Raw genomic sequence first — 24178 nt, 5'->3', positions numbered from 1 at the left:
CTTAAACCGCATAAACACATTTCATTACACCAAATACACAAAAAAATGTTTTTTTTTAGCAACGTCATATGACCCCTTTAAAAGAAAAAAGTATCAGCTGAATGCAAAGTGATGTACATTTGGTTTTTGACCACTGAAAATGTGTACAATTTAACAATTTACTCCTGGAGCCATATTTAAATCACAATATCTCTAAAAGTGAACCAAATAGGGCCTTAAAAATGAAGATGCCAAAAGGAAAGTTTAACACTTGAAATTTTAAAAGAGCATTAATATAGCTGTAATACTTCTTGAGTTACAGACATGAAAATTTTTTGGGGGAAAAAATACAATTGAAAAGTGCTTTTTTCCATTTTTGAACTGTCACCACAGGCACATAATTCAACAAAGATAAAAATGACAATGAAGTTGGCATCTTTCTGAAGTCATTTTTACCCCCCTGTAATTTGGCTCCGGATCTCTGGTGAAAATTGCAATTTAAATACAAAATAGTGGATTACTCTGTAAATATACATATGTGACATTCAATATCTTTGCTTTCATCACTATACAGTTATCTCTCTTCAGAAAAATTCTGACTGATCAAACATTTTAGCTGGGGACCTCTAGTTGAGTTGATTACACTATAGTTATCAAACAGGATATGTGTACTGTATTTGTGCAATGTACTGTGAGATTACAAAACCATGTATAACATACTTGTTCATTTGGTTGTGTGCAGCGGTGAACAATGACAGCTAAATTATACTGACTTTCCCCTCCACTTTACAACTTACCATACCAAATTTTTTTTTTTTTTTCAAAACTGCAGTGAAAAATATCCATACAGCCATAGGGGGTTTCATAACCGTTTAGCAGAGACAAGAACGGGACAATTAGGGCCAATGACAAACCTTGTCCCTTACATGACTCATGTCTGTAGGTAGCTATTAAACAAGTACAGGTCCTTCTCAAAAAATTAGCATATTGTGATAAAAGTCCATTATTTTCCATAATGTAATGATAAAAATTAAAACTTTCATATATTTTAGATTCATTGCACACCAACTGAAATATTTCAGGTCTTTTATTGTTTTAATACTGATGATTTTGGCATACAGCTCATGAAAACCCAAAATTCCTATCTCAAAAAATTAGCCCCCCCCAATATTCAAATCCATCAGTTACAACCCCGCCTATATTTCAACATGAAAATCACAGTAGATCAAATGAAAAATATGTAGAATTAATTTATTTTGTAACAATAATTTTGTTCCTAATAAAATATGAGTTTGTCATAATAAATCAGACAAAAAATACTCCCCCTCCATTGAACCGATTGGTAACGCCCAACCAATGAGTCGCACTTTCACCAAAACAACGCGAGTGGTGTTTGAATGGGAGAGCACACGGGTTAACGTTAGCGCCAAAAATGAAGAGAAGCGCTGCACAGCGGACTATATTTAACTGCTGGTCAGAGAGGGATGCAAAAAATAATAATTATTAATGAATGTTATTAGTTTGAGCATGTACTGTGTTTTGTGTTTGATAAGTACACACCACATATATTTTAGCTAGCTAATCCATTGCAATGTATTTAGCTATAACTATCAGTATAACAAGTTACCAAAGCAGCTGTCTGTTTTGCTAGTTTATTTTTCAGTAGTGTCTGTAATTATCAATGACAAAAGTATTCACATCGGTGTTTGTTTTCTTCCTTAATTAATCTGACTTTTGAACGAATTGGATGAATGAACGATTTAAGTGGCGAACTCATTAAAACAGTGAAACGTTGCCGGCTTCTGGCGGTTTCAATACTTAATTTCTTTCTTTTGATAATCTCTACTATGTTAGAATTTTATGAATGATGATTATACACAAATTTCATAACGTTATGAGGTGTATAATCTCTTAACATGTTTTTATAACAGATTTGAGGTAAATATAGCAGCAGGGTAGAAAAGTCAGCAGAGGGAGAGGAGGAGCAGGTGATCAGGTAGGAAACAGTATAGACAGTTGTTCAAGAGCCGATGTGTTTCCATTTAAAAAAAAAAATTAAAATGTTTTAAGGTGGATTGTAAAAATCTTAAAATAAATGTCTAAATGTTGTCTCTTTCATATTTGTATATGCTGAATTTGTAATCAGTTAAAGCATATAGATAGATAGATAGATAGATAGATAGATAGATAGATAGATAGATAGATAGATAGATAGATAGATAGATAGATAGATAGATAGATAGGAAGAAATAAATTATCCAATAACAATACACATAAATTTTTTTTTGAAAAAAATAACAGGCAACATACAACGTTCAACCCCCCCAATGTTCAAACCAAATCTACGCCCTTGCCTGAGGTCCATAAATTAACAGCAAATTTTAATTTTTCGTTGAACTATCCCTTTAAGTTTGGATGGAAGTTTATGTTCCAGAATTTTTTTTAAATACTGTTCTGGAAATACCTACCTGTGATTTTTGAGTTTTTGGTTTTAAACCCCAGCATCTGGGTTCATTGTTAATGTCTATGTTGGTGTGTCATTACACATTTCATCCCACATAATGTAAACAAATTATTTTTGGTAGCACTTCAGCAGATCTTGAGTGTATATTAGCAATAGGCATTTGTTGTTTGCTTCTGGGATATGATCTGATCTGGACTTGTGATGCGTGTTATCGGTCTTAAAGGGGTCACCGGATGCCCAGTTGATATAAGTTGATATGATTCTTTAGGGTTTTAATGAAAAGTCTTTAACATACTTTGGTTAAAATTTCTCAATGGTAGTGTAAAAAACACGTTTTTTACCCTGTCAAAATGAGCTCTGTTTTCAGCACGCAGTTCTAGTCCATGTTGCTTTAAATTCTAATGAGCTCTGCTGACCCAGCCCCCCACTGGGTGACCAGCAGTACTGTTTATTTTAGCACATTCCTTTTAAAAACAAAAGATACGTTAATCCTCTGCGTCTTCAGTGGCTTAGATGTCAGGAGTAAATGACGACTTCTATGTTCATTATTACATCCAAGAACAGAACACCTCAATCGCTTAATTTGAGAGATTCTTGTCTTGCCCTGCACCAGAGTCGACACAATGGCAGACAGCTCACTGCTCACTCAGGGTGGGTCTAAGGTAAGGTGGCCTTGTCAATCAACTATCATGGGAGGGGCCTGTGCAGAATTACTGATTTCTGATCGGAATCTCAGAACAGCCTGATTTGAGAAAGGGGATTTTAAAATAGGGATTTAAAAAAAAAAACACTGGGTGGATTTTTATCATTATAAGATGGATGTTTACACACACTTCCAGCACACATTTACAGTATGTTCAAACAACAACAAAAGTGAATTTTGCATCTGATGACCCCTTTAACAACTGGATAGGCACTTTCTGTATCACTTACAGAGCAAGGACCAATCCAGAAGTTCTCCTGCTGCACATGCTTCACACTCTCATAGATTCCTTTGTTTCTCAGTACCTAAAAGAGAGAGAAAAGAAAAGGGGCAACTAAATATATTACAAACAATTTTGTAATTGCTCCCACAATAGTATCTAAAACACAATACCAGAGCAGGCCCTTACGGAGCATGTCAGAGCTGCATAATGTCTGACATAATGGATGGAAGATTATCAGCATGGCTGACTTAAACAGTGTAAAATTAACTGGGTGACTAAATGGGCTGTTGATTGCTTTCTGTCTCCTTAAAAACTATAATAATGTGACTGGTCTTTCCTGACCAGCAATTTAAAAAGTAATAGCTACCATGTGACAATACTGCTTGTGAAAGCTGGTTCAGTATAAACAATGCTTAAATCATACATATATACTGCTACATAGCAAACTTGGTTATGAAGACATTTTTTCTCAATAATTTAAGTGAGAATTATCTTTTGCTGAAATTAGATTTTAATAATAAACATCCACGTAATTTGGTCATGTCTGATGTTTTCTCACAATATATTTTATAATTTATAATAACCCTTAGCTGAGAGGACTCTTTTTGATATCTTACCAGCTGAGTGGTGGAATGTTGGGCAAAGCCCACAGGAGCAAATCCATATGTAATGCAGGACAGCAATGTTATGATAATATGCACAAAGGTAATCCAGTAGGTAAAATATGGCCTGAGAAAAAGACAAATAATCATCAGAATGTTCTCTCAACAGTCTAAAAGCAACATCTTATTCTGACATGCTCCTGGTGGAGGAGCCTATCTGGTGTTAGTAACTCACCTATGGCTATGAAAATCTTCCAGTTGTTTCTGTACTTGGCTGCTAAGGCTGCGTCTATAGTGTCGGTTCAGCCAATTCCCCACCACACCCATACCATACTGACGCTTCTGCTTATCAAACGCAAAGTGCTTGACTTTGGAGGCAATTCGACCTCCACGACGAGAAGATTCTCTCTCAGAGGGGGCCACAGTTTTGGTAAAATCCTTCTTTCCCCTGAAGACAAAGAAAAAAGGAATGGCAATATTAAAACAGGTGAGTATTAAATATCTGCAAAAATTAAAAAGCTACAGATCCATTTCCAGATTACAATACATTCAAAACTCTGCAGCTAGAATACTTACCCACACCAAGCGTTCTGCTCATATCACCCCAATTTTATATGATCTCCACTGGCTTTCAGTAGAATATCGTATTAAATTCAAAATTCTCCTGCTCTCTTTCAAATGATTGTACCTTTGTAACCTGCTTCTCCCCTACACTCTGACTTGTTCACTACGATCTTCTGCCTATTCACTTCTAGTTGTCCCTCGGTATAGATTCTCTTCATAAAGAGCAGATCATTTAGTGTTGCTGCACCTAAACTCTGGAATTCTCTCCCCCACTCACTCCATTGTGTTAATCATATTTCTGAATTTAAATCATTAATTTCTGAATGTTACAATCGTTAAGTTTTGTATTTGTTGTGCTAGATTCTTTTCTGCTATATGTTGCCCCATCTATATAACTCTTTTTATTGTTTCTACTAACTATTGTTTGTCATCATTGTCTACCCTTTCAGTGTTATTCTTTTCTTGTGGAATGTACATTGTAAAGTGACCTTGAGCCCAGGAAAGGTGCTATATAAATGAAGCATTATTATTATTATTATTATTCAGATCTAGTCTTACAGTTTATATTATTTCAAATTTATGTGCTCAAGATTCAAGTTGGAAGATTTTCACAACTTACAAGTGAGGAAATGATATTCCCTCGCCCAACGAAACATCTGCCACATGACAAGAAGCTGATATAGGGGGTGACTCAAAAACATCATCTGCCATAGAATAAAGCTCCTCATGGACATCTACCTATGAAAGAGTGAAAGAAATACACACATGACCAAGTTCTAGATCCCTTGACTGTACCCTATACCTAAACATAACTTCTACAACAACCTTATTTACTATCAATAAGCAGCAACTTAGAAGTTTAAGTTAATTGTGAATATGAGTTTCCTTATCTAAAGTGTTACAAAGCATTTATCTGCTAAATGTACGCACAAAATAAGTAAACTTCAGCATACTTTTAAAAATGTATTAAAACAGTATTTATTATGGTAATAATATAGCAGAATGTACTTCAATACAAACTGAATATAATGATTACAAATATTTTTTGCAATTAAATGAAAATTTGTTATAGTTTAAATGTATATTAAATCCAGTTAGTTGAACTAAATTCCTTCTTAAGTGGGTCATTAAATCACTCTTAAGTAAATCTAATCTTTTTATGTAATTTGATAATTCTGTTTTTTTTTTTTTTTAAATATAAGTGTACTGCCAAATGTACTGACAAGCATTTATGGTAACTCAAATATGTTTTAATATAATTTCTATTTAAATTTGTATTTTTTATTTAAATATATTTGTCATTTCAAATTTTTTATGGTAGCAATTTAGTAAGTTTTAAATATATTATCTTTAAATGTAATACTGAGTAACACAAAAATTATTCTTAGTTAAAATTACAGTCAATGTGCTTTACCATGTTAATCAACATCAAAATAAGTGTAATAACAAATGTTTTTTAAACATTGATTTAAAATGTATTTTCAGGTAAAACTAATACATATATGGATAGATATTACAAAGTGCACTTTTCAAAAAAGAAACAGCCATGAAAGTGTACTGGGAGTGGAAAGATTGGAGACAAAGACAGATATATATATATATATATATATATATATATATATATATATATATATATATATATATATATATATACGCACTTTGCTAAAAAAAACTGAATCAGAGGTGTCTGCTGTATCCACAGTGTCATCTTCGAGCCAGCTGGGCCGAGCAAAACTCCTCCTCTGAAATCCACGTCCACTCTGAGTGCCCTGTAGACCCTGTCGACCCTATATTACCAGAACATGTCAAGAGAGAATAGTAGCACATGAAACAACCTTACATATTCCAATACAAATATAAGAACAAATAAAAAAATTGCAAACAAAATAAAAAACAATTTAAGCTCAGCCATATAGCCATTATAGGACTGGAAAAAATGTCTAGAATGGTCAAAAATGTAAATACCCAATTCATTATAATCACACACTTTAAGGGACAGTTCACCTAAAAATAAAATTTTCACCATTTATTCACCCTCATATTGTCCCAAACCTGTATAAATTTCTTTCTTCTGCTGAACACAAAAGACGATATTTTAAAGAATGTGGGTAACCAAACAGTTGCTGGTAACCAGTGACGTCCTCAGTATGCAAAAAAAAAAAAAAAAAAACTGGGACCACAAACTGTTTGGTTAACATTCTTCAAAAAAACTTATTTTGTGTTCAACAGAAGAAACGCTTACAGGTTTGGAACAACATGATGGTAAGTAAATAATGACAACATTTTTATTTTTGGGTGAATCCTTTAAAATGTATGCAAATACAAATACCTTACCTGAGGTTAAATACTAATATGCAAATTATAATTATAACTAACACTAATTAACACAAATTAAATCTCAACAAAGGTGTGATGTCAATTATTTCCATAGTGACACAAACCTTAAGAAGGTTGGACGCAGCACGGAGGCTCATACGAGCCACCGATTCTCTTTTTCTCCGTGGAAAACGTGTGTAACCAGAGCGCTGGCTGGTGAACGAGCAGAGAGAGGTCACTCCTGGGGTCAAAGGAGGATATGCTGTATGAGGTGTCCTCGGTCGCTCGGACTCCTCATAACGAAACTGTCGTCCACGAGCCAAAGGATCCACAATCTTAAGAGAGACAGAGAGCAAGACAGACTATGAATCAGTACTGGTGACACTAATAAAAAAAAAAAAAGACACACACCCTTAACTTAACTGTTATAATTAACTGACAAAAAATACTTACTATCTTAATAAAGTATTCATTTGAATGAATGGATGATTTCATCATAGAAACTTTTATACTGAATAAAAACAGGCTACTGATCACAGCTGAAGACTATAACAGTTAGTCATGAAAATACATAAATAACACAAAGCAAGTCATACTATCATGCAGAAAAAAGGCCTAAAATATGCAGCTAATCTAAAAAAGAATGCATTTAATTATAATTTATTATACCATATGTAAATGCCATATTAATAACCACTTTCATGTTTTTGCTAGCCTGCAGTCAGCCCAGTGTCAGGTACAACTACAGGAAAGGTATCTTACTGAAAGCAGGCAACACAGAATACCCAAGAAGAAGTTATCACAGGACATGAGCTTGCTTTTTAAAACAGCGTGATAGAGTTCATGAGAGTGCAAGAGAATAGAAAAGAGGGCAACCTTCTTCTGCTGAACACAAAAGAAGATATTTTAAAGAATGTGGGTAACCAAACAGTTGCTGGTAACCAGTGATGTCCACAGTACGCAAAACAGGACCACAAACTGGTTAACATTCTTCAAAATGTCTTCCTTTGTGTTCAACAGAAGAAAGAAACTCATACAGGTTTGGAACAACATGAGGGTAAGTAAATAATGACAAAATTTTCATTTTTGGATGAACCAAAAACAACAAGATGAATGCATGAGAATAGAACAGAGGGCAACTTTGAAAAGTTGAATGTTTTTTTACTTGACATGTTGCTTATAGCACAGGACACACATACACACAAAAGAATAACGGAAAAAAAAAACTATGCAAACCGAATGCAAACACGTGTCCTGTATGACCTCAGAATGTGCACTACAGCTAATTTCACTAATGTTTAAACAGAAGATTTGTAACAGAGTTGTCGACTACTCCAAACATAAGAACTAGAAGAGAGAATTTGGGCAATATTAGGCCTTTGCACTCATTCCAGGAAAAAATAAAAATAAAAAATAAATTCCTGTGGACTTTAGGCCTATGGAGCCAGAATGATCTCAATAATAATTCACGCAAAAGATGCGATCCACACATGCGGAAACCAATTCACATGCATGGAAAATAATTCATGTGCACAAAAAAAAAAAAAAAAAAAAAAATATATATATATATATATATATATATATTTATTTATTTTCACAAAAACCAATTCACATGCACAAAATAAGATATTATTGAGATCATTTTGGCTCCATAGGCCAGTTATAAGCTTATATTCAAGTATATTGAAATAAAACAAACATTTGAACTTCTTAAGCTACTTTTTATAGTCGATTAAATGCTTTTTAATCATCTGTAACAACAATTTCATAAATTATCCTTAAATTAATTATAATTAACATATTGATATAATTGATATAACCAATCAGAATACCTGATTAAATGTTTTAATTAATGGACAACCCTATTAATATATAGAAAAATATCAAAAGATCGTTTATGAAGTCTATTAGAGGTACAGAGGAATTGCATTTGAAGTAAAATTGTTTTATTTTTCTATTTGTTGTAGATTAAGTACAGAAATGATATTGTGTACATATTGAGTAAATACCTTTGGCATTCTGGTGGCCACTGGTGACTCCGGGCCATAATCTAGGCTGGCTGCCTCATTCTGCTCACAATACTGAGGTTTCAGTTTGCCATATCTCTGACTGCAGTGCCGAAGACTCTTCCTGTGCCATTCCTGCTGCTTGGATTCACTATCACTGCCGACTCCAAACCATTGAGCTGTACCCCTGTATTAAAAAACAACAAAATAAATATATTTATTATAGCACCACTTACAATAAATAATTTAGATACAACTGGATTTGTGATAAACTGTTTACTGTATGATAATGTGAAAGTGAAAGTGAAAGTCGTGACATTTGTCAAGTATGGTAACCCATACTCGAAATTGGTGCTCTGCATTTAACCCATCCAAGTGCACACACACAGCAGTGAGGAGTGAACACACCGTGCACACACCCGGAGCAGTGGGCAGCTATATATCCAGCGCCCGGGGAGCAACTGGGGGTTCAGTGCCTTGCTCAAGGGCACTTCAGCCATGGGTATTGAGGGTGGAAGAGAGCGCTGTTCATTCACTCCCTCCCACCTACAACTCCTGTCAGCACCGAGACTCGAACCTGCGTCCTTCTGGTTACAAGTCCAAATCTCTAACCATTAGGCCACAGCTGCCCCCTAATGTTGGTCAAACACTTAATCTTAATGTTTCTGACAGGGTTCAACAGCCCTTTATTTTTGAAATTTGCAAAGCATTTGGTTTTAATCAAAAGTTTAAATCATTTAAATTAGTAATAAATAAAAAAAAAAAAAAAAAAAATATATATATATATATATATATATATATATATATATATATATATATATATATATATATATATATATATATATATATATATATAAATATAATCAACCAAATGCAAGAGTTAGGGCCAATGACGTTCTTTCAGAGAAATTTTAATTAATGAGGGGTAAAAGATAAAGGGATCCCTTGTCACCTAAGACATTTGCTTCATGTATAGAGCCATTAGCACAGAATATATGATTTAATTCTTCAGTAAAAGGTCTAAGAGTCGAGCATGAGGAACATAAACTTGCATTATATGTTATATTTTTTTAACAAATGTAGAAAATTAATTAACCTCAGTATTAGAAGAGATAGATTTACAGTATGTGGAGATTTGTGAGGTTTTAAACTACATATTAACAAGACAGAAGCTAGGAAATGGGTAAAATACTAAAGTGTTTTAAAAAGAAATATGATATTAATTATGATATTAAATGGAATCAAACTTAAAGTCCCCATGAAATCAAAATTAAAGTTTTTTGGGTGTTGGTATCAATATGTTAGTCTTAATGCTATCTATAAGGCAGTGTGCTCCAAAACAGTGACAAAATTGCCATTTAGAAGATATAAGAATTCAAATCTTGCAATTCGTCACTTCTGCTAAAACAGCTCAATGATTTTTTTGACGTCACATTGTACTTCATCTTCTCATCAAATCTTCTGACCAATCAAATGCTCTCTCGAATCCAAAGCGCCCACCCCCTGCACTCTAAATAGACGCTGAAGCGCCGGCTGAGATCGGTCACTTGTTCACAGTGTAGTATTTCCTGTACAGTGAATGGCCCCTAGTGCAAAATGTAGGCGACAGGGAATGATTTAGAAAGTGTAAATAAGCTTTCGATTGGTGCAAATGAGGTCTGGTTTCACGTTGTTTCATGTGAACTGCGGCAGCGCACACAGTCTGATCTGGACTTTGGTTCCGGTCCAGAAACGCGATCGCACGGAGCTGATCATATGCATGAGTCGGCATATATTAAAAACTTTTACAACGATACAACCTCAGCATGTTTATGATCACTATTTTGTTTCTACTAAGAGTTTCATATTGAATCTAGGGGTAATCTATTTAAATATTTAAAATTTGCATACTCCCAATATTCTTATTTCTGTTTCAAAATCTTTATGATTAGCAAGTTACTTACACGTTGCTAGCATGTTTCTAGCATGATTAACAAGCTACTAGCATTTCGCTACCATGATAAGCATGTTACTAGCATGTTTCTTGCATGATTAGCAAGTTACTAGCATGTTTGCTAGCTTGTTTCTAGCATGGTTAGCATGTTACTAGCATGTTGTTCGCATGATTAGCAAGTTACTAGCATGTTGCTTGCATGTTTCTATGCTAATACAGTTAAAACCAGCAAAAACCAGTTGATTCAGTAAAAAAAAAAAAAAAAAAACCCAACCTAAAACCCAGCTTAAACCCAGTTGATTCAGTAAAAACCCAGCTAAAAGCCAGCTAAAAACTAGCTGGTTTAAGTTGAAAATATCTGGGTTGAGCCAGGTTGGTTTTTTAGCAGGTCTCACAGCTGGACCAGCTAAAAAGTTGCCAAAACCCTTTTAAAACCAGCCTGGGAGACCAGCCAAACCAGGCAGTAGACAAACACCTTAAAAACACCGTAAGTCTCATTGTATAAAGGTTTTCACACCCTCAATGAAAGTTTATGAGATTTAAGGTGGTTTTGATAGTCTGGTTTACGAAAAGTCGGATCAGTTAGAAAAGACATAGCACACCGAGTCAGACCAGTCTGAAGGTCTGACCCAAGTTTGGTGGTTGTAGCTTGAAAGCTCTATAAGGAGATAGTGTTTAAATTTTGGCTCAGAGGAATAATAATAATTTTAAATAGTAGCTTGAGCAAAACAGGCTTAATGTTTGTGCCCCTAAAAATCTACAGACAAATATCTATGTAGTTGTTTTAAATGGTCTTATACTACGGGGGCCGTTGAATGCTTGAATCTGATTGGCTGACGAACGTTCTGAGGTGTGCAATTATTTTCTGGGAAACGCACGGCGAACATAGTTCCAGGCATCACTCTTGACCACATCACAGTTCCATATCACTTCGTATAGTAAAACTGTAATAATAAAAATTATAGCACTAACAAAAACAACAACATAACAGATGATTTTTCGAAATGACATTTCTCCCTACCGAGGTAAAAACAGCGCTGTTTAGAGACGCTTCTGCAGAACACTGTTGAGGAATGCACAGAGGTAGCCTAATTCACACAAGCTCTCTCTTTCTTTCACTTTCTCTGTGTGTCTCTGTCTCTCTCACTCCCTTTTTAATAACTTCATTAATAACTGCATTAGAATGCTATCAACAGCTCAAGCCTCCATTACCAACAAAAACCAGACGAATCCCTTTAAATATATCATCTGATTGATGTCTTGAGGTGTGGTAACATTAGTATAAGTGGAATAATTGACTCGGGCCATTGAATTATTAGAAAAACTCGTGGCCGCATAACCACCTCGGGTGTGCATTATTTTTCTAATAATTCAACGGCCCATCATTAATTATTCCTTACTTATCCAAGTACACCTTTAAGGTCAGGAGACATGCATTTTATTATGTAGGCTAATCAGTTTTTTAATCTAATATTTTTTTTTTTTTTTTGCCAGAGTGGAGCTAAAATTAAAGGGTTAGTTCACCCAAAAATAAAAATTATGTCATTAATGACTCACCCTCATGTCGTTCCAAACCCTGTAAGACCTCCGTTCATCTTCGGAACACAGTGTAAGATATTTTAGATTTAGTCTGAGAGCTTTCTGTCCCTCCATTGAAAATGTATGTACGGTATACTGTCCATGTCCAGAAAGGTAATAAAAACATCATCAAAGTAGTCCATGTGACATCAGTGGGTCAGTTTGAATTTGTTGAAGCATCGAAAATACATTTTGGTCTAAAAATAACAAAAATTATGACTTTATTCAGCATTTTCTTCTCCTCCAGGTCTGTTGTGAGTGTGTTCACGACGCTGCTGACGTATGACGCTGCTGATGTGTTTTCTGGTGCGCCCAATAACAAAGATAATACGTCAGCAGCAATTAAGAGCAACAATTTAACTGAGGTTCAACAAATAAAAAACAGATCCAATATAGATAAACAAATGATAAAGCTTGGCTTATTGAATATCAGGTCCCTTTCTACGAAAGCACTTTTTGTAAATAATATGATCACTGATCATAATCTAGATGTGCTCTGTTTGACAGAAACCTGGCTAAAACCTGATGATTACATTATTTTTAAATGAGTCTACACCCCAAGATTACTGTTATAAACATGAGCCATGTCCAAAAGGTAAAGGGGGAGGTGTTGCTTCAATTTATAACAGTGTTTTCAGGATTTCTCAGAGGGCAGGCTTCAAGTATAACTCGTTTGAAGTAATGGTGCTTCATATAACATTATCCAGAGAAACAAATGTTAATGATAAATCCCCTGTGATGTTTGTACTGGCTACTGTATACAGGCCACCAGGGCACCATACAGACTTTATTAAAAAGTTTGCTGATTTTACATCCAAGTTAGTGCTGGCTGCAGATAAAGTTTTAATTGTTGGTGATTTTAATATCCATGTTGATAATGAAAAAGATGCATTGGGATCAGCACTTATAGACATTCTGAACTCTGTTGGGGTTAGACAACATGTCTCAGGACCTATTCATTGTCAGAATCATACTCTAGATTTAATACTGTCACATGGAATTGATGTTGATAGTGTTGAAATTATGCAGCCAAGCGATGATATCTCAGATCATTATTTCTTTTTGTGCAAACTTCATATAGCTAAAACTGTAAATTCTACTTCTTGTTACAAGTATGGTAGAACCATCACTTCTACCACAAAAGACTGCTTTGTAAGAAATCTTCCTGATGTATCCCAATTCCTTAGCATATCCAAAACCTCAGAACAACTTGATGATGTAACAGAAACTATGAACTCTCTCTTTTCTAGCATTTTAAATACAGTTGTTTCTTTACACTTAAGGAAGGTTAAGGAAAACAGTCTGACACCATGGTATAATGAGCACACTCGCACCCTAAAGAGAGCAGCCCGGACAATGGAGCGCAGCTGGAGGAAAACAAAACTAGAGGTATTTCGTATTGCTTGGAGGTAAAGTAACCTATCCTACAGAAAAGCATTAAAAACTGCTAGATCTGATTACTTTTCGTCTCTTTTAGAAGAAAACAAACATAACCCCAGCTATTTATTCAATACAGTGGCTAAATTAACGAAAAATAAAGCATCAACAAGTGTTGACATTTCCCAACATCACAGCAGTAATGATTTTATGAACTTCTTACTTTGCTTCTAAAATCGATACTATTAGAGATAAAATTATAACCATGCAGCCATCAGCTACAGTATTGCATCAGACAGTGCACTATAGATCCCCTGAGGAACAGTTCCACTCCTTCTCTACTATAGGAGAGGAAGAATTGTATAAACTTGTTAAATCATCTAAACCAACATGTATGTTAGACCTTATTCCATCTAAGCTCCTAAAAGAGGTGCTTCCAGAAGTCATAGATCCTCTTCTGACTATTATTAATTCCTCATTGTTATTAAGATATGTCCCCAAAACCTTCAAACTGGCTGTTATTAAGCCTCTCATCAAAAAAATCACAACTTGACCACAAAGAACTAGTTAATTATAGACCAATCTCGAATCTCCCTTTTCTGTCCAAGATACTAGAAAAGGTAGTATCCTCACAATTATATTCCGTCTTAGAGAAAAATGGTATCTGTGAGGGGATTTCCAGTCAGGATTTAGACCGTATCATAGTACTGAGACTGCTCTCCTTAGAGTTACAAATGACCTGCTCTTATCGTCTGATCGTGGTTGTATCTCTCTATTAGTGCTATTGGATCTTAGTGCTGCATTCAACACTATTGACCACACCATTCTTTTGCATAGACTAGAACACTTTGTTGGCATTAATGGAAATGCATTAGCATGGTTTAAATCGTACTTATATGACACCATCAATTCGTAACAGTGAATGAAGAGGTATCATATCGATCACAAGTGCAGTATGGAGTACCTCAAGGCTCAGTACTAGGGCCATTACTCTTCATGCTTTACATGTTACCCTTGCGAAATATCATCAGGAAACACAGTGTTAGCTTTCACTGTTATGCTGATGATACTCAGCTCTATATTTCTTCCCGGACCGGCAAACATACCAATTTGAAAAACTAACGGAATGCATAGTCGATATAAAATACCTGGATGACGAGTAATTTCTTACTGCTAAATTCTGAAAAAACAGAGGTGTTAATTATAGGACCTAAAAGCTCTGCATGTAATAACCTAGAATGCTGTCTAAGACTTGATGGCTGCTCTGTCAATTCTTCATCATCAGTTAGGAACCTAGGTGTGCTATTTGATAGCAATCTTTCCTTAGAAAGCCATGTTTCTAGCATTTGTAAAACATGCAAAAAAAATGCAGAAATGTTAATCCATGCGTTTATGACCTCAAGGTTAGATTATTGTAATGATTTATTGGGTGGTTGTTCTGCACACTTAGTAAACAAACTCCAGTTAGTCCAAAATGCAGCAGCTAGAGTTCTTACTAGAACCAGGAAGTATGACCATATTAGCCCAGTCCTGTCAACACTGCACTGGCTCCCTATCAAACATCGTATAGATTTTAAAATCTTGCTTGTTACTTATAAAGCCCTGAATGGTTTAGCACTTCAGTATTTGAACGAGCTCTTGTTACATTATAGTCCTCCACGTCCGCTGCGTTCTCAAAACTCTGGCAATTTGATAATACCTAGAATATAAAAATCAACTGCGGGTGGCAGATCCTTTTCCTATTTAGCGCCTAAACTCTGGAATAACCTACCTAACATTGTTTGGGAGGCAGACACACTCTTGCCGTTTAAATCTAGATTAAAGACCTATCTCTTTAACCTGGCTTACACATAACACACTAATATGCCGGTAATATCCAAATCCGTTAAAGGATTTTTAGGCTGCATTAATTAGGTAAACTGGAAACGGGAACACTTCCCATAACACCCGATGTACTTGCTACATCATTAGAAGAATGGCATCTATGCTAATATTAGTCTGTTTTTCTCTTATTCCGAGGTCACTGTAGCCACCAGATCCAGTCTGTATCCAAGTCAGAGGGTCACTGCAGTCACCCGGATCCAGTACGTATCCAGACCAGATGGTGGATCAGCACCTAGAATGGACCTCTACAGCCCTAAAAGACAGCGGAGACGACCACCGGAACAAGACCACAGGAAACAGATGGCTCTTTTGCACAATCTGACTTTGCTGCAGCCTGGAATTGAACTGCTGGTTTCGTCTGGTCAGAGGAGAACTGGCCCCCGACTGAGCCTGGTTTCTCCCAGGGTTTTTTCTCCATTCTGTCACCGATGGAGTTTTGGTTCCTTGCCGCTGTCGCCTCTGGCTTGCTTAGTTGGGGACACTTCATTTACAGAGATATCGTTGACTTGATTGCAAATTATTGCACAGATTCTATTTAAACTGGACTGAGTTGCATGATGACATCACTGAATTCAATGATGAACTGCCTTAACTGTCTTTTTGCATCATTGACACACTGTTTTCCTAATTAATGTTGTTCAGTTGCTTTGACGTAATCTTTTTTGTTTAAAGTGCTATATAAATAAAGGTGACTTGACTTGACTTGAACAAATTCTAACTGACCCTTTGATGTCACATGGACTACTTTAATGATGTTTTCATTACCTTTCTGGACATGGACAGTATACCGTACATACATTTTCAATGGAGGGAAAGAAAGCTCTCAGACTAAATCTAAAATATCTTAAACTGTGTTCCGAAGATGAACGGAGGTCTTACGGGTTTGGAACAACATGAGGGTGAGTCATTAATGACATCATTTTCATTTTTGGGTGAACTAACCCTTTAACTATCAAAACGTTTTTGTTTACATGGGTGCTAACTGGGTTTGCTTTATCTAAATCTGTTATTAATGACAGTCTATATTTGTATCTTCACGTCAATGCACATTTTGCTATTTTAATTCTTTTCCCGCCATTGATGAGTTATCTCGTCTTTTAGAAGACAACGCTTCCCTGCCAAAGACGGGGGCGCTATTACACATCTTATGAGCAAGTATAAAAACTCCTGAACAAGAACACACGTGATCAGGATGGAGAAACGAGTGATCTCTTACGTATACAGATGCATATTAAAAATAATGTGATCATCAGCAATAGACGGCATATAAATGTTAAGGAGTAAAATGTTGATCCAGAAAGTGGTATATGTCTGTGCAAGCTTTGGAGGTGTTGATGGAAGCGATTTACTGGATTTATGCTTAGATAATTGTACTGAATATTATTCAGATGTAGTTTTTGAAAAAAAATTGATTTTCTCACCTTTCTGCTCAAAACTGTACATTTTTATGAAACCTACCTATATTCCAGTGTTGATAAAAAAAGAATGCTTTAAGCTAGAACAAAACTGATTTTTTTTTGTTTGTTTGTTTAAAAGTAGAGGCTCTGATCTTTATTTTGGTATATTGCATATTCAAATATTCATACAGCAAAATATACTGTAGGCCATCAAATGTTAGTGAAAACCATCAAAATCGCTGGCGGTGGCTGGCAACTTTTTAAAAAAATGCTGGCAGGGAAAGAGTTAATTCAGTAGTCCTTGTCTTCTGTTCGATAAAACTAAAACTTCTTCAAATGATCAATCTATTTCAATTTACCAGTTCTGTGTGATCACTGTATAAAAAAAATGCTAAAGTTTCTTTACAGTCTTATATTTCTACATGATTTAAAAAAAAAAAAAAAAACTATTAATCTATTTCTTTATCCACTGATTCACCTGTGATTTTACCTGCGAATGCTCTGAGAGAGTGACGTTTGCCTCTTGAACGTTGTTCGTCTGTCCCTTGTAGATGGACTGCTGTCTGACAATCCTTCACTTGACTGCTGTAGACTCACACTTTTCTTAAAAGACAGCCGCAGGGACTATAAAATCACAAACACACATGCAATTAGGACCCAGTAGACCGTATTTGCTGTTAGCCTCAAACATCTTCAAACTAAATTCTTTGATATCTCTTAAAGACAGTCATTAACTTAGTCGAAAAGTTTACAACTCTTTAAAGCTTTCTAAAAGCAGGTAACTTCTTTAATACATTAATTCCTTCTGAACTGATAAGCCTATTTCATCAGCTCTTGCCATTTAGCAATCAAGATGTACTAATAAACTGTGAAGGAATGGTCTGTGGGCATGCCATTGGAGTGCAGAAAGAAGAAAATCTACCTTTCTTAACTGTTCAGTGTCAGCAGCTAACATTTTTATTTGACCGATATGAATAATCAAATATGAATATATTTGGTCTAACCACTTATTTAATAAAAAATTAGTTGATAACAAAAAATATACATCACAGAATATCTGATTTGTTTATTCATCCATATCTATCAATTCAAGTTGAGCATAAGTAATCAAACCTCTTTTTTTGTCCACATTTTGTAGTTAAATGCTAAAATGTTTAAACCAAACAATTAAAATAAAACTATCTTGCACTGCTTCAAAACTAAAAAACAGAAATTATAGTAAAATATTTTCAGTTTCCATTTTTCAAACTGAAGTCAAAAATGGCTTAAATCTTGTGCCACGCATATGACTTTTTGCTCATATGTGGCTCAGATCTGTTTTTTTTCTTTTCTTTTTTTCATTACAGTGTGAACTGCACAAACCACATGGAAAATCTCCCACAAGCACCATGACATTCTGTGTGAGATAAGCTGATCAGATTTTTTTTTTTAACTCAAACCTTTATTTTGGACTCTTCTAGATACCTTTTTGTCACCCTCGGGTTTGGGAATTGCAATCATCAGACTTGGTGGCTTCTTGCTCTTCAGCCTACTTTTTGATTGACCACTGTTACTGTTTGAGGCATCTTCTTCCTCAGATGACATCCTGATTCTGCTTTTCAAGCCTATTTATATATATATAAAAAAAAAATACATGTATATTAAATAGAGTCAAAACCATATTTATTACTGGATGTGACATTTAGGTTTTAAATCTAATGATAACTGAAATAAGAAATCTTATATGCACCATTTGTAATGATATTTCTATATAAACATTAAATTTAATGGTATTACTGAAAAATAAAACAGTCATCTTCATTAAGAAACCAAGCAGATAAAAAAAGTATAGACTGTTTCATCGGGCTCACGCGCCTGGCCCTAAGTTAACTTCCGGTCTGTGTTTGTTTATCAGTCTGGCTATGGCGCCATCTACAAACGCAGTTAAAGTTAAGGTGATGAGTAGACTGAAGTTGGGCTTGGGTGGTTGTGATGTGGGAAGTGTTTCCCATACATTTATTTATTTGTGGCACTCACAATACCAAAACTGACCGATTTTCCAAAAGGCTTTGTTGAATAAACATGAGCACGTACTGCACGTTTAAAAATCAAAACGAGGAGCAGGTGTTTTTATATATCACTGTATTTCTGAAGGAAGACTATCTTTAATTAATCTAATAAATTTTCAATGTCATTTTCATTTCATCTTGCATGCTATATGACTGATAAAGCAGCATTTGTGAGCTCAGCACTGCTTTATGTTCAGCAGTTACTGGGGAAACCTCTGTTTCTCCCGCTTTATAGCACCTCCTGCTGGCAGAGAATGAATTTGCGTTTTCAGTAAGTCTGATTTACGCAGCAAGCATATTTTGCTTGTTATCAAAAATAATCTACTCTAGAGGGACTACTTAGCTGTTGTTACTGATTCTATTTGGAAGTCTACCGAAAGTCAAGTTAGGGCTACAAAACGCATGCGCAGTAACGTTTGTTTATGTTGTTGCCGTTGAAACGTCTATATAGAAGGAAAGCATTAAGTCAAATCTTAGTTTTTAAAAAGATGTTTTTAAAGATGTACCCTTCACAACATCCCACAATCACATTGTATAGTGTTGTAGAAAGCCTGTCTGAAATCAGTTTTTTCAGGAAATTTTGAAAGGTTTTTTTTATGATTTATTTATAGACTTTTCTCAACAACAACAAAAACAATCATGACATTAACAAACATTTCTCTACTTTGATAGCAAGACAGAGGAGAACCATACATAAGAATATAAAAACGAACTAATATAAGCATCAACTAGGTCCATGAAGCAGTGCATGAGAAGACAGATGAAAGTTCTGTTTGTCTGAGTATACAACAACTCAATCTTTTTTGGAGCTTATCTTTTGCATTTCTACTTTTTCACGAATAGTTTGTCCTTGGAACGTTAAACCTTTTACACTTTTCCTTAGTTCCAAGCAAACGGTTTAACCTGTTCTCAAAAGTCACCATACATTATTCTTATAACCTTTTACAATTTTAAGTTCATAGTTTGCATGGATGGTTTTTACATGCATTTTCTGATGTGTAACAGTACACATGACCTCAATACAATCACATACTTAGGCCTTGTTCAGACTGTCAGCCCAAATCCGATTTTTGTGCAAATCTGATTGAAATCTGATCATATTTAGATAGTCTGAACGGCAACAAACTACATGAAATCCGATTTGTGCAAATCCGTTTCGAGCTACATTCGTATGGGGTTTGGAATCCTATTCAAATCGCATTCCAGGAAATCCGTTTCAGTCTGACCAGTCAGATCAGATTTAACATAGCTTTTTGACGCCCTCACGCCACGTACAAACAAACATGTCAGCCGTTTTTTGCAGAAACCATTCCAGAAACAAGCTTATGTCGTTACAAAGTGCAAGTCAAGTGGAAAAACACAATATACTGCTAGTATACGCACCTATTTGAGCTTTGAAAGTAATGAAGACGGGAGCATGGAATAAAGCAGCACATTCCAACTTCCTATGTTTCTGCCGCTGCCTCACAAGACAAAATATAATAATACAACACAGCCATGTGTTGACAACATGTCATCTGTATTGCAAACTGTTTTGTTGTTACTGTTGTTTTTAGCGTAAGCATAACAACGCAACAGCATTACCATATAAACCAATGCACATTCCGTAAAAATGAAAGAGCGCTTATGTACACACAAATCGCATATGAACAGTTTCAATATGCTGTGTGAACAGTCAGTTATTCAAATCAGATTCCATCCAGATATCAAAGACTATAGAATACCCAAGACATGTCACTCCTATAGTTTTGAATGGGGAAAAATGCAATGCTCAGTATGGCTACTCAATCAATGAGGGAAGCCGTGGCCTAATGGTTAGAGAGTTTGACTCCTAACCCTAAGGTTGTGGGTTCAAGTATCGGGCCGGCAATACCACGATTGAGGTGCCCTTGAGCAAGGCACCAAACCCCGTCACCATACTTGGCTGTATGTCACATCACTTCACACTTCACTTCAATCGCAGGAAGCCCCGCATTCTGAATGGAAGAGCCGATCGCTAATTGGTAAAGTCAGTGTGTCACTGCAGCTGCAGTTAGAAGTCCCAGTTGATATAGAAACAGTCAGCGTTCTGAGACATGGGCTTAGGACTGCGCATGCGCACTGGCTGATCTAGTCGGAAAAATAAGCTTTTTATAATGCTATTTGAGCAAAGGAAACAACATTTATGACACAATTGATGTCACATTTCTTTGGTGATTTAAAATATGAAATTAAATCGTAATCTTAGTGAACAGTTTTAGAGAATTTGATGTTTCCCCTATACAAAGAGATAAGAGCTGCCCTTGCATGCCCGAGAGGCATTTCAAAGATGGCTGCCGAGTGACATGACTTATCTTAAAGAGACTTTGCAGATATGAACAAAATCGTATTTGGGCTGACAGCCTGAATGAGGCTTAATAAAAGACTCTTCATCACCACCCCAGACTCCCTGTCTCTTCATTCATGATCCAGTATTCTTGGCGTCACCTCATTAATGATCTAACATTCTACACCACTTAGTTGTCAGTATTTCACTGCAAATTTACAACAAAAAGTTGTACAGTGAGGATGAGGACTCTTCCAATAACATGCCCCACTAACTGTGAGAAAATCTACTTGCTCAATGAAATGAGACAGTAGAGTGTAATTGGGAGGCAGGACCCTAAACAGGCCAAAACAGTACTCAAAGATAAACTCCCAAAATAGAGATAAGAAATACACCAGACAACTAATTGAAAAACTAATTTTTTGTTGATGTGTACTGGGGATAAAAGAGGAATTTTCTGTATTCCAAAATGGCACCTGAGTTGATTTCAGAAGTTTTAATTCAGTTTATTAGATACATGTTATATGATCTGTGTGACCCCCTTGTAACCTTTTTTTGATGATGTTGCACTGTGTTCCAAATGAGAGATTATTGTCATTGAAGTCCACTTCAATGGATATCCCCTCAGGGAGTAGGGAGCAGTGAACACTCTGCAGAGACCCTGTCCATCGGAACGCACCTCATGTTCACTCCCTTTGGATTGGAATCTTACTTAAGATGGCAGAATAACCTGAGAAGTCCACTTCTTAGTACACTTACGCTCAAATAGAATGCACATATGCTCTCCAAACCTTTTTTTCCCAAGAGACCCCTATTTTAATATTCAAAATTCTTAATGACCTCACAAAACACACAAGACAACAAGAATTTTGTTAGGTTTTTAATATAAGCAACAACCGCAGAAAGATTCAAATAATAAAATTAACAACAAAAGATAGATTTTAAAGCTGAAAAAAAAAAAAGTTGGTTGGTTGGGTGACTTACAACAAAACATGTTATCTGCATTTACTACATGTTTATATAAAGCTTTGACAAAAAAAGAAGAAGGTTTTTAGATTTTTTTGAGGCAGTGTGAGGGCTGAGACAGTCTCTTGCTGCCACCTACTAGTGTAACAATGTAATTGCACAGAGTGAGAGCTTGTCACCTTATGCACTGTAATTATGTTCAAGCTATCTCTGGTTTAGGGATGCTCATTTCGGTTTATTTCCCAAACTCTCTCTGGTTTAGGGATGCTCATTTCAGTTTATTTTCCCAACCGACAACCACTGCATATTAGCCAAACATTAACTGCTAACTGATAAGATTAGATTAACATTAAGTAAATAATAGAATGGACAGTGTCTGTGACACATTAAAAATACGCACACACACACACACACACACACATGAACACACACACGAACACACACACACGAACGCGAACACACACACATATATATATAATTTTTTTTTTCATGGTTTTATTTTAACATTTGAACAGCAGGATACAGAACAACAGAGCAACAACAAAACCTGAATTCACACATATGAACTATCATGCACCTGCATCTGAATTATCACGCACCTGCAGAGCTTCTGAGAACAAAGAAACCAGAATAAAATAATATAAATAATAAGAATAAAATAAATAGGCCTACACAAAATATTTTTCACTTAAATACTTAAATTAAAATGACAAAATAAATACACACACTGAATCCTCAGATGTGCTTTGAAGAACCATGAATTGTGATGGGAATCTGCAAGAAAGTGAAATACTACTACTATGACAACTGCATAATTTGAAATTACTATGGTGCTATAAGAGCAGAAACTGACAGAAGCAAGCAGCTGGGTCATTTCATGTCAATTTAGATTTTTTTTTTTTTTCCTGGTGAACGAAATAGATAAATGAATAAGAAAGTCAAAATATGAAATGTCATGGATGAATACTTACTATTAATGCAACAAATATTATTAATGTCAACAGACCTACCAACCTCTGTGTCAAAATAAAATAATGATGCTGCCATCTTACTAAAGTCATTTTTACTCCCCTTTAATCTGGCTCCAAATATAAGGTGAAAATTGTCATTTTTGAGCCTCCTCTACAAAATAGTGGGTCCGTAAATATTCATTCATGGCATTTCATATTTTGGCTTTCAGTACTATATATATTTATCTTTCTCCAGAAATAAATTGAGCCAGATAACTTTCTGAAATTTGGTTGATCTAACATGGACTGACCCAGCTTGTTGATAAGAAAAAGATCAATTTGGGAGAAAGTGTTGTGTACTGGAGATAACAAGTGAACTGCCTATTACTAGGATTAGAAAATACATCAGAAACTGCATACTGCTCCATAAACAGTTGTCTTCAGATGGACTGAGAAAAAGGCTTATTAGACAAATGATCGAGTGTGGGACCAAGACAGCAATTAAAATCACCACTGAGAACTAGCTGACAAGATTCTAAATCAAAAAGAAAGATTATTTTTTTTAAGTCCTCATTGTGCCATAAATGTTCACCAATGTCAGACTATTGGCACATTTATTTATTTATGTTGCCTGTGAAATAATAAAGGGACCATTGGGGACTGACTTTGGATACAGACATAGGCACTGATTTGTTTACAAGGACTGCAGCCCCACAGGCAGTACTTGAAAATGAAAAACGGCAGAGTTTAAGGTGGTTGGACGGATGACCATATTTTAGATCCCTTAATCCTACACTATACCTAAAATACCTTACTAACTACAACCCCAATTCCAGAAAAGTTTTTCACGTTTTCTGAAATGCCATAAAATCAAGAATATTTT

At 35.4% G+C, this 24178-nt stretch overlaps 1 protein-coding gene across 2 annotated transcripts in view; it reads right to left on the bottom strand.

Moving 5' to 3' along the window:
• The window catches only part of LOC109073413 (inactive rhomboid protein 2-like), a 62840-nt gene that overhangs the window by 24174 nt on the left and 14488 nt on the right, over positions 1–24178 (bottom strand). For both annotated transcript variants that reach the window (XM_042758180.1, XM_042758181.1), the window contains exons 3-11: positions 18491–18630; positions 17517–17650; positions 8861–9044; positions 6977–7186; positions 6194–6322; positions 5155–5273; positions 4207–4419; positions 3987–4098; positions 3377–3451 (exon numbers count right to left, since the gene is read on the bottom strand). In XM_042758180.1, the coding sequence (XP_042614114.1) occupies positions 3377–3451; positions 3987–4098; positions 4207–4419; positions 5155–5273; positions 6194–6322; positions 6977–7186; positions 8861–9044; positions 17517–17650; positions 18491–18610 (1296 nt within the window). In that variant the 5' untranslated portion in view covers positions 18611–18630. The remainder of the gene's footprint in view (positions 1–3376; positions 3452–3986; positions 4099–4206; positions 4420–5154; positions 5274–6193; positions 6323–6976; positions 7187–8860; positions 9045–17516; positions 17651–18490; positions 18631–24178) is intronic.

The sequence above is a fragment of the Cyprinus carpio genome, chromosome A6, assembly GCF_018340385.1.
Source record: "Cyprinus carpio isolate SPL01 chromosome A6, ASM1834038v1, whole genome shotgun sequence".
Classification (NCBI taxonomy): domain Eukaryota; kingdom Metazoa; phylum Chordata; class Actinopteri; order Cypriniformes; family Cyprinidae; genus Cyprinus; species Cyprinus carpio.
This window is presented reverse-complemented; position numbering and strand designations above follow the sequence as displayed.